Here is a 12,077-nt window from a genome sequence, read left to right on the forward strand (position 1 = left end):
TCCTATTAAGTATAGAAATACTGTTAGGAATTTAAATAGTCCTAGAAATAAGGGTAAAAATCCCTTTTCTCCACAAAGAAACCCCCATGATTATCTCCTTACTAGCATGAAAAGCAGCAAATGCCTCACCATGAGTAGGCATGGTGTCAAAAATAACATTTTGTTTCTATTCTTATCCCTTCATTCTTCCACACTACGCCCATCTGCACCTCAGCTGCCGGGACAGGAGACTTCACAATCTAGGACATTATGCTGCAAATACCAGAAGATAAATAGCACACACATGATCACTGCTGGCATTGGCTGTGTGCCATTTTTATGAAAAGACTTATACCTGTGCAAACCCCTCAGTGTTGGATTTAGTGAGACAAGTAGGATTTTTTTTTTCCCCATTATTGCTAAATCTAAAGATGTGATCATAAATTGCAAGATTTCTGGTATTTCTCTTAAAGCTCCAAGCTGACAATAAAGATAAAAGTATTTTTAGTGGTACATTTTTTATTTGAAAGATTAAATCCCTGATCCTTGCAGCTGCTGAAAAAAAACCCATAAAAATATTACCTAAGCAAAAGCAGACAAAGTTCCCCACTAAACTGGCAGGGGAGATGAAGTTGCACAGCAACCATGACAGCATTGCATGACACAGGAGCAAATGCCATTCAGGCTAGTGGCACTGAAACAGGAAGGAGAATCTAAAATCTCCTTATATTCTTCCCAGCCCCCTCTCTTGGGTGATCTGTGCCTGAGAGAAGGGCACACACACTGTTAATATATCAGAAGGCAAAAAAAAAGAAAAAAAAAATTCCCAGTGGTATACTTTTAAAGGGCTTTTCACTTTGTAGTCCACCTCATTATTTTTTCAGGGACCTGACTCATCAATTTGAATGTCAATTCTGGTAATTTTCACAGTCTACAGGCTTTGTCCTGTTAAATAGAACAGTCAAACTGACTGCTTTTCCCCTTATTTTTGAGGAGTCCTGGAATTCCTCTTTAATATTTGTCATGTTCCGCAGCTTCATTTCTGTCAGATGGGAATGGGCTGAAGTCGAGCTTAGAGGAGACATAGGGCCTTCTCTGCTATGGCTAAATTTGAGCTACAGACTGGAGTTTCATGCACTGCTGTTTCCGAGCGTGGTCTCCCTCCCTCCAGTGCTTTGCTTTGCTTTGCTTCATGTACTGCTTAACAACACAGGAGCTGGCAGGGAGCAGGGTGGTGGATTTCTCATTACATGCATCCCACTTCTCATTGTAATGCAATCACTGTCTGCAGACACACAAAGCCAGCACATGAGCTGCCAGCAAATGATTTTCCAATTATTGCTCAAACAAATCTATGAAATTAAACTCAAGTATGATTACATGTAACAGTTAAATTCTGTAACCACCTGTTCCTTTCCATGAAGAACAGTATTTCACCTCTCCTTTGTCATTTTCTATCTAGTTTTCCTGCAGTGTGTGTTTAGTATAGTGTTGCTTTCTTCGTGGCATTGTAACATCTCTGTTCTAAGCCATATACTGCAATTCAATTGGCAAAAGACCTTCAGCCTTGGAATCATATTTTAGGAAAACATGCTTTTTTTTACCATATAGAAAGGGTTCCTGCACCTGCATTATTTTACACCTAACCTTTAACTGCTCCAGTGCAAGTTCAATGGGTAAATGAAGTGACTGATCACCAGCAATCAAGGACAAGCATTGCCAATACCCACAAGGAGAGCCAGTACAGACGTGCTTGGCTATGTGACTGTCCCATTGGCACCCAGAAGTAACCACCTGCCAATATTTTTTGATCCTGCCAGCCAAGAACAACTTCACATGTACAAATTGGTCTCCAGCAGCAATTTTCACTTTTGTATGTAGAACAAAGTCTTCTTTTTTATTCGAGACACAGGAATATAGGGCTATAGAACTGACATCTTGGGCCATAAAATCTGATCATCTGTTACCCTCCGAAGTCACATCACCTCATCGCCTTCAAAATTATCAAAGTTCATTTAATGGTATCTAGTGTGTGGGTGTCCCCATGTCTGTTGGAATACTGTTCTAGGAGTTCAAAGTGTGTACGGCTGAAAACTTTATAACTTCCTCTTTAAGCTTACTCATGACCAGTTCAGAGCCATTTGTTCTCCTAGCAGCATGGTCCTTCAGTCTATGCAGATCTCCTCTTGTGTTTGTATTTACCTCACCTCCAGGGATCTTATGTGTCAGCTGGAGATGGGCATGGCTTGAGAGGAAGAAGAAAGGCAGTACATACTCAGATATAATGTCCATATCTCTGCTTTAAATACCTTATGAAGTGAAAAGGCAACTAATTTTGTGTCATTAAAATGTAAATCATTCTTTCTGTAAGCATTATGAACAATGGGGTTTCACAATAACTGTGTTAGTTGCATAACAAAGTACCCACATTAGGCTTTATTATTTATTTAGTAGATTTTATTATTTGTTATTCAAACCAATTACTTTAGATACAACAGGAAAGAAAAGGTACCGGAAAGCCAGGGCTAGATCCTCAGACTGAATTTGAAGATTAGGAGGGAATGAGAAAGAGGGGAGTGAGTGATGCAGTTAAGAGAGTTTTAGGAAACAATCCCAAAGGATGAGAAAAATCTGAGTCTATTTAATTAAAAGACCCTGCAAGGAAGGGGAGGGGGGCTGGAAGGAGAGGCAGGAACAAGGGCAAGAAGGAAAGAAAAGGAAGGGTGAAAAGCGAGCAGCTAATGATAAGCCAAAGATGTTGGGTTCAGCCATAATGAGAATGGCTGCTTCTCCCACAAAAAGCTTCCATTTTCTGGCCTCTGAAACCATTGTTATTATTGTAATCATGCCCATGGGAATACAATTTTTTCAAGTTCACTGGATTCACATAGCATACAGCCACAATTTGGGAATTCACTGTGCAGTATAAAAAAGTTTAGTGATTGTAGTACTATAACCTCTCTACCTACAGCAGCAATAGCTGTCAAACCACTAGCTTTTTTTTTAGATATGTTCTCTCTTTCAGTTAGCATCTCTGCATTGATTATCCTTCAATGTTTTGGTTTGTTTTAAATGTCGAAAATTTACTTTGAGGTATATGAGGTATACTTTGAGGTATATTTTATGCTCCTGGAAAGTCAGGGTAGTTAGCATGGGGTAGTGTGAAGTTTTGCCAATGCAAGAACTAAACAGTTTTCAAGGAAAATGTCCCTGTGCAGATTGACATTAACTTCCAAGGGAAAATCCCCACCTTGTCAATATCAGTATTATTCTGATAGGACTTGGGGTAATAAATATGATTGTGTGAGGTCAGAGTTTAATAAGCAAACAGCTGCGTCAGTCATGATAAACATCTCTCTGCTCCCACCTCTGTTAATCGGTCACATGGAAAAACAATGCTGCTAGTGAAGTCCAAATCCTCTTAAATCTCAACAACAGATTGTAAAATAAAATTGAAGTCATCAAATTAAAGCACAGAATGCACACAGAGCTGTAGAATGTAACATTTTCTACCACTCTGTTAAGCTAGACTGTGCCACAAAAGTGCTACAGATTTCTTCTGATAATTTACATGATGGACATGGTAGTCATAACTCCTAATACAACACAAAGTGGTGTGTGGGGTCATGCGGGTGCAGGAGGGAGTTGACTCAGTGCTCTGTCCCTCAGCACTATGGTCACACTAGGAACAGCTGATTTTGGAAACTCCTGAGTAAGGCAGCTGGCGTGGGAGGTGGTGTTGCAAATAAATGTGCTGTTTTCACAGATACTTCCCCTGGCTTGCATAAGCAGGTGAGGGCTTTTGGATGGGCCAACTCACCCTGTCAGCTAATTGTTGCCAAAATGTAGTGGCTAGTAATTATTCCTGGAACAGCTACACGAATGGAGCAATCCAACAGCTTGAACTTTCTCTGTTTCTTGATGCCCTACAGCAAAGAAGTGCTTTCCAGCAGACACACTGTCCTCATCCACATTTACAATTAAAACTAGGTCAATAGTTGAAACCAAGAGGAACTAATTGTCTACATAAGTGTAACACTTCTGGCACTGTAAAGACAAACAAAGACAGGAAAACAGATATTTTGAAAGACTTGAGAAAATTCTTATGTAATTTGTTGCTCTTTGAACAGGAGTAGCAAAAAAAGGGGAGGAAAGGTAATTTGCGAATTTGCACAGATCTTCTCTCCAGAATTCCAAGTGGCTCTCTTGTCAAATTCTGCAACACATTCTAAAATCTTCTCATATTTAAAAAATATGTAGTAATCTACTTTGTAACTATTTCTGGCTAAATGCACTGGCACCACAATTCAGAGCACAGCTCTACAACCTTATTAGGCAATTGAGAGTGTTTTCTGGAGCAGGAAAAAAAAAAATCTTTACAAGGCCTTTACCTTCCTGACCAATATATTCTAGGTTCAGTGCCGTGGATCAACATTACAGTTGAATTATATCACCTTCTGAATCAATCTCATATGGCTGAGATGCACTGAAAATATTAAAAAGAGAAGGAGGCAATTAATGCAGAAAAAAAGTACACAAACCTTAAATAAAACCACTTTCTATCACTTTGCTAAAATAAGCTTTCAGGCAGATGCTAATATTCTGAGCTGGCTGACAGCCTGAAATGAGTTTGTGGGAATCAGGTACCACAAATGGGTGGCTTGGAGAAAATGTAAAGCCTCCTGTGAGTTGATTTAGCATTTTTCTGATGTTTCAGGTGTCCTCAATGGGCCAGAGCAGATATGATCCTTGTCTCTGGAACATAAAACCAATGCAATGGTGTATGCAATGCAAAATACAGGTGTCACACAGAATGTGAATGCCCAGAACAGGATACTTAGTATCATCACACGGTGCTGCCAAGCTTTCCATGTGCATAAGCCCCTTCAAAATCCATGCAGAGATCAGTCAAGGGTTGGGAGTGGATGAGTCACAAGTATCTAGGGGGTGACATTATGTAGATTATGATTTTAACTCTCATTATTTTTCTGCATACAGAATAAACACAAACTAATTTTATTGAAAGCTGCTATACAAACCCTTCGTGTTGACTGCTCTCTGCAGAATGCTTTAAAATATAAGTTATAGCTATTTAACAGTTTGGATAGTGCAACTGAGACTGATCTTGACTAAAGTGAAGTTGTTTGCTGAATATAACTTTGCTGTAACTGCTGACTTCTCCAAATACATGTGCCTCTAAGAGCTCTTGCTACATCTCTAGTGGCAATAGCATATATTTGTAGCATTAAGTAGTGCTGGGTTCTTCCCTCCACAAGGTTCTAGTTCTCCCTGCAGCACTCAATGGGGTAGACTAGTTATCCAGATATAGAGATTGAGGCTTTACATAGCTCTGAGATCAAAATAAATATCGAGACAGTCATTTGAGCTTGCAGCAAACATCTAAAAATGGCATTTGATTCCTAAACTTATGATTCATAGGTGGGTACATCAACCATTAACAACCCTTTTGTTTCCTGTAACAACTCCCAGAGAATTAAATATAGATATGGGAATCTGCAAGCATGAGCAACGTAACTAGTTATTATAAGGTAAATTATGATGCAAATCTGCATCATGCCTACCATCACCACTAAATGTAGGATGGCTTGTCCCTCACTGAAAGAAGGATGAAGAGCCTCATGCTTACCACAGGGTGAGATAATTCCCATAGCCAAGCACTGCAGTAGAGGTAACACACAGGCCAGACCCTCACTCACCCTTTCATACCTTATCTGAGCACCCATATCCTATATCAAACAACTTGTTTTAGTAAAATATGTGCCAGTAGCAGGTGACCTTCCAAATTCTGTTCACAAAGGGCAGGTTTGGCCTCAGAGCATTCCATAGCACAGTCGAATCTCTTGCATGGTGTATTTCCATGTTCTCAGTGCAATATATAGGGAAGAGGGATATCATTCTCATATAATACACACACCTTGCTTCTTACCCATTATTTACCAGGAGCAGTTCAATCTCATTTTATGCACAGAATGGTTTGTATTTATGAGATATTAACCTGACCTTGATTTTATTAAATTTGGAAATATGACAAAACAGGTGACAGTGCAATATCTCAGATGCTTTGTGAAGTGCTTTAAACACTTAAAGTAAACTAAATGCTAAATGTTAAATATCACGATGGCAGGCAAAGTGCTATTGGTGTAGTAGTGAAAATGGCAGCAATAGAACATTCCCAGTATACTGAAACCAATCACTAAATTATTCTTGTTTACACACAGCACAACTACAAGCAACTGACGTAACACAGGTGTATCTAGCCCAGTATCTAGAGAATAAAGACAAGTTTTTCTAATTCCTTCTGATTTCAAGTTTCCATAGTCTGGAAAGTTTTCTTTAAAGTGCTAACAAATAATATGCCATGCTAGAGGTGTCAGGAAAGCCTCTGTTACTCTGTTACACCCAAATGAGAAGCAATGAGCTTTGCTTAGTGCTCTGTTGCAATACTGCTTACTCTGCTTCAAACAATTTGCATTTAAGTGTGGGAACTTTACAAACGTGATATGGCAGCTCAAAATATTACTTTTTCCTCATGGACAAATGTAAGGAAAATTATCCATCTGCATTCACATCATCCAACTCCACTGTTTCCTCCAATAAGATGGTGTCTCATGTCAATCAAACAAGTATATGCATTCATTTCTTTCTCAGGGTGAAACAGGAAATACTGGTAAGTGACAGCATATGTATCACTCTGCTAGTGCTAGTTCAATTCTTGTATCCTAATATTTTTCTCAAACTGTTCAGGTACACGAGTTTGAAACCTTGCTCAGTAGCCGTTTGCTTTCCACCTCACTTGATTCATCCAAATATTTCTGGGCTCTTATCAAAGAATTTCCACAAGAATTATGTAAATAGAGGAAGCACCATGCTAATATTTATTTATTTAACATCCCAAAGAACACAGTTATCCTGAGCCTGGATCAATAATAATTCCTCTAATGAAAATGCAGTCACAAACAGAATGCCCCATCAAAAACAACTGCCTTCAAAACTAATCTGCTTTACAGATGAGTAAATTCACTAAACAAACTGTTAAACAAATACAATCATGTTTACTTTCTACAGTGCAAGAAAGGTAAAAGCCAAGAAGCATTCCCAGGAACAAAGAACAAATAAGAAGAGGTAGTTAATTCATTTTGAATAAGCATAAGAGCAATAATAGAGTGTTTTGCATCTTTGGCTACCTATATTCAGCAATTAGCGTCTCACTGTAAGCTGAATGTCAAATAAATACTGCAGATTGTTTGCTGCTGTTTATGCCTGTGGAATGCAACTCTGTTTCTCTGCATATGTCCCACTTCATCAGGTCATATCAGATCATATTTTGTCAGTGTTTATTAATTCAGCCTTAATCTAGTCACATGGCACACATTTCAATGCACTTAGTCTAAAAAAAAAAAAACTTTCCATAATTACAGTTATTTTTAAATGTGAATAGATATAACCAATTAGCCAGTGACTTGCCCATCAAATTTATTGCATTTCAAGTTTGTTTTTACTTAAAGTGTTGAGCAGTCATTTAAAATACTATTCCTCTTTACTTTTAAATTGCAACCTACAGACTACAGAGTTGATTTCCTTTCTTTGTAAAAGTAGTGACTTTAGCTAACACTAATGGGAATTACCGAGGCATACCATTAAAGTTCTCGACAGCCTCAAGTTTTCAACAAGACTGAGAAGTACCGCTGTGCCACTTAGAGACTATTTTGTGAAAAGTAAAAGCTTAGCAAAGGAACACAGGCAAACTTTCCTTCTACCCTGCTATGATTAAGTCTCATTTAAGTTGTACACATGGGAAAACAAAAAATTAAATATGTACATTTAATCCAGAAAAACAGGGAGGAGAAAGAAGGAGATGAAAATAAAAAAATAAATTGAATTGGTTTACCTGATACTGTACAACACTTTTCCAGTTTTAGAAATCCTCAGCAACTTGTTGTCTGTTGTGACATCATGGAAATTTGCTCCCTTCTCATTGGCAAAGAATAAATCTGGCTTCCAAATAGAGTCCAACATAGAGGGATCCAAATCCAGGGAATCATCAGGATATTCGCTATAAGCCAGACGTGAGTCATTCCACTGCTGTCTCAAAAAAATGTTCACTCTGTAGTCCTACAGAAATGCCATGTAAAAAGGTTACTAAGCCACCAAAACTGGAAGCCTGCTTTAGCTTTCTTTATGCTCTTAGATTTACTACAGTACCAGGATTACAGCAAACATTTGTGTTACCCTTTGAACATCAGAGCTGTCATTTGAAAATAAAGCTGTCAAAATGCTGCATTGAACCAACAGCTACATTTTCCAAATCAAAATTCCTTCAGTGATGAGAAAAATATTAACTGCAACCTCCAATATCAAATATAACCCTCTTTCAAATTCTATGAATTAACTCAGAGGTGCTTAGAAAATCAAAAAGCACTGCAGCTAGATATATACAATTTCAACAAATATTCTGTGAAACTAGCAATTTAAATAAATTGGTTCCAATATGCAAATCAATTATGTCTAATGTACTCATGAATAGCTGCTAATTCCAGTGAAGCTAAAACTGTATAGAAGAAATTAATTCAGCACTTCTTATTTACTATTTGTTTGCTTTTTCTATCTACTGTATGCTTTTCTCTCTATGTTCCTTCATTTACTCCTCCTTCTCTGCATCCCATTAAAACTGGCCTAATTGTATTCTTCTGCTCAGTGGTTTGCTAGTCAAAACTGGGAAAGGCAGCAATTATTTAGAGGTTTATTTACAATGAACATTAACACTGTCAAGAACTGCTTATTAACAAGGAGCGTGCAAAGAGCACTTAGGGGCTAAACTCTTTGGAGGGAATGGAAAGAAGCAAATGCTTATTCTCCTTATTCCAAATTTCCAAAGTCATCACTCCCAGCTTTCTTTGCTTTCATAGCATATTTACCTGAAATTACTACTTTGAATTTGCTTGTGAACACTCTCTTAGAAATACATCTAATCTTCCTCTAGAAAAAATTCTTTAATAATATTTATTGTATTATCTGAAGGAATATTTTATCAACTAATTCTGTTGGCAGTACAAACCATTCACGTTTAGGATTTGTTTTATGGTAACTGCAGTCCACTAAAATGGCTGCACTGTGCTTTTGACTTGGAAAATGTATGAGCTGACCTGGGTTTAGTTAAGTAACTGAACTGTATAGTCTAAAGAACTTATTGTTCTTGAAATGCAGATAAATATTCTTACTCTGATTAGAGCTGCAGCTTGCCCTATATGCAGACTCTGTGAACAAGCCCTTCCAAGCTTCAACTTTCCCATCCTCTGCTCGGTAGGGTGTAAGGGAAGTGTGCTGCTGCCCTGACAGAAAACTTCTGACGTCCAAACTAATGCAGTTTTTTAACCCAACAGCTGATCCTTCACAATCTCACTATGATCATGACTTTTCTTCCTTTTATTTTTAGTTTTTATTTTGCTGTTTTACACAGATGTTTTACATAGACAGGAAAGTTTACTAATCAGAGCAAGACAGACCCAAGAGAGGTCTCAAGAATAGCCTGTTTATTAAAGATACTTACAAAAGCCCATATTGTACTTTTCATGATGGTCGTGTTTCAGACATTTAAAGATCAAATAGCTACTTGCAGTTCTGAGCTTATAAAATGTCATCACATCTTGTAAGGATGCCCTATCCATAAGCATACTATTCCTTATTTCTCGGCCTTAGAAACTGAGAGTGTCTTATGTTTATAATGTGTCTTTAAATTTATATGTGTCTTTATATGTCTCTTAAATTTTATATGGGACAGCTTTAGCCATAAATCCAGGAAAGTACTTGATTTTAATTCTGCAGAAAAGAAGGCAAGAGCTGTCATCAGCAACTGCTGATAGAAAAAAACTTCTACAACTAGTTGTGCAACTGCCTTTAATTTTTCTATGTAAGAAAATATATAATGAAGCCTATGGAAAGCAGAGGGATTTTCCTCCCCATGATATAGAAATCATAAATAAGTCAAATCAGTAAATTATATAGAAATATATTTTAAAAATGAACCCTGGTGGTTGGTGATTTAGATAATTAAAAATAGTCTGAAAAATCTTTGTGAATAGAAAAGCTTGCATATGATGATATATATTATATCAAAATCGTAAATAATGTTGGATTAAACTACATTTTTCAATATGTCCTTTCATAAATATATCAGAGACATCTCACTGATGCTTTGCCTCTGCAAGACTTGTTAGAAGCAAAACAGGACTGAAACTGTTGCTTATGTCTGACAGGCTTTAAATATATATGTATATATATTTTTTAATAAGAAATAAAAATGGAAATATAAGATACACATAAAAAAAACCCAGCATTATTTTTTCCTCCTATGCTTGCAGTATAAGCAGTTGAGAGGGATGTGTGTTTACACACTGAGACCTAATCATGTGCAGAATTTTGAATTTACTTTTCCTGTGCTAACATTGTAACTGTCTTTTGAAGAAAAATTCTCTTGAGAATGGCAGAACCACATGGGGCTGAGGCAGACTACAGTGTGTATTTTGCAAGCTCCTGAGGGTAGAAGTGGGTAGACTGTAGTAATGCACTCCTACACAACCATGAGTACACCTGCTCTGCAAATTCCTTCTGACAGCACCACCGCTCTGAACAAGGAGTGTGGACCAAAAGATTCCATCTCAGTTGCAACACCAATGCCAGCAATAGCTCAAGGCAACTTAGATAAACAGCTTTCCTCTGTTCTCAAGCCATAAGGTCAGAGTAGTACCAACATACTGAAAGAATATTAATCTGATTAGTTTCAGTAGCTTTATCTGAAGATTTAGGGACTCAATCCAGAGATATACTTATTTTATGTTATAAGAATGTAGATAGAAATCATCTTTCAGCAAATCCAAATCTAGATCCACTGCCCAGAGCTTCAGCAAAGCTCTGGATCCCTTTGTTCTCAGCACTGCTGTGGCAGGGGGAGTGCAGGGGAACCCTCCTCCCTCTTCACGGCTACTTTCTGTTTCTGAACTGACACTGATCTTAGATCTCAGCTTTCCTCCCATCTTCCCCTCCAACAGCATTGATTGCCACTGAGTTGAGCCAGGTGTCTGAGACAAACAGCTAACTTAGCTAGTCTTCCATGAATTGGAGGGGCTTATCAAAAACACTAAATAGGAATGCTAACTGAAAAGTAGTGGTTTAATGACCCACTTCAAGGCCATGCAACAGAAAAGGACTTGGTTACCTATGAATCTAAGCATGCAAGGTGTCCCCAGTTACTTCAGTGGGAGCCTTTTGTGTATTTAAAACTATACATGTGAATTAATCAGGATCTAACAAGCTTATTTCCAATTATGGTTTAGGGTTTTTTTCTACTTGGAAGACAGTACAGCCAGCCACAGCCAAGCTTTTAAAATAAAGGAATGGCAATTTCTTCTGCTAACAGAAGTACTTAAAACACAACTGGAGTTTGATGCATTCACCCCAACAGAGAACCTGCTGCATAGTGTCAGTCATTGATTATAGGGCATAACGACAATAACAATGTCCTCACAGTTAGTCATTTCTGTAATTAACAATTAGCTTGTCAATGTACAAACTCTCTTAGCTTCTCCTACAGCTGATAGCTAAAAAATACTGGTCATTAGCAACACTGAACATCTGAATTCTTTGGGATGCTGCCCAGGCTGATGTAGATTACTCATCTGTGATACTCAACAGCAGTCATGCCGTACAGTGAATTTTCTGCTGAATACTGCACGTGTGAATGCTTCCAAAAATAGATACAGAGTTTACTGCTTTATTCAGTGAAGTTACTCAGGATCATCTTTTTTTCTTTCTCTGCAAATTAGAACTTATATGAAAGAAAAATCAGTGAAGAAAATTTCCAACTATATCATCGTGACTCTGGCCTTTTTTTTCCTCTTTTCATTTTGTATAATATATATCATTCTAATATGGAAGAAAAAAATTTCTTTTGCAGGGGAAAAAAAAAAAATCTGTTGGGATACTGTCCCATATGTCCCATAGAGCAGAAGGACTGATATACATGCACTTTGTTTCTCTAGATTTTTGAGACTAAAACTCATGAAGGGTCTGTGGAATTCATC

The 12,077-nt window shown here is 37.6% G+C and overlaps 1 protein-coding gene across 8 annotated transcripts in view; it reads right to left on the reverse strand.

Moving 5' to 3' along the window:
* GLRA2 (glycine receptor alpha 2) overlaps positions 1-12,077 on the reverse strand; it is a 124,733-nt gene that overhangs the window by 84,561 nt on the left and 28,095 nt on the right. For all 8 annotated transcript variants that reach the window (XM_027891740.1, XM_027891741.1, XM_027891737.1 and 5 more), the window contains one exon: positions 7,889-8,112. In XM_027891740.1, the coding sequence (XP_027747541.1) occupies positions 7,889-8,112 (224 nt within the window). The remainder of the gene's footprint in view (positions 1-7,888; positions 8,113-12,077) is intronic.

The sequence above is a fragment of the Empidonax traillii genome, unplaced genomic scaffold, assembly GCF_003031625.1.
Source record: "Empidonax traillii isolate 1590-97213 ecotype Southwest subspecies unplaced genomic scaffold, ASM303162v1 scaffold329:size853407, whole genome shotgun sequence".
NCBI classification, from domain to species: Eukaryota; Metazoa; Chordata; class Aves; order Passeriformes; family Tyrannidae; genus Empidonax; species Empidonax traillii.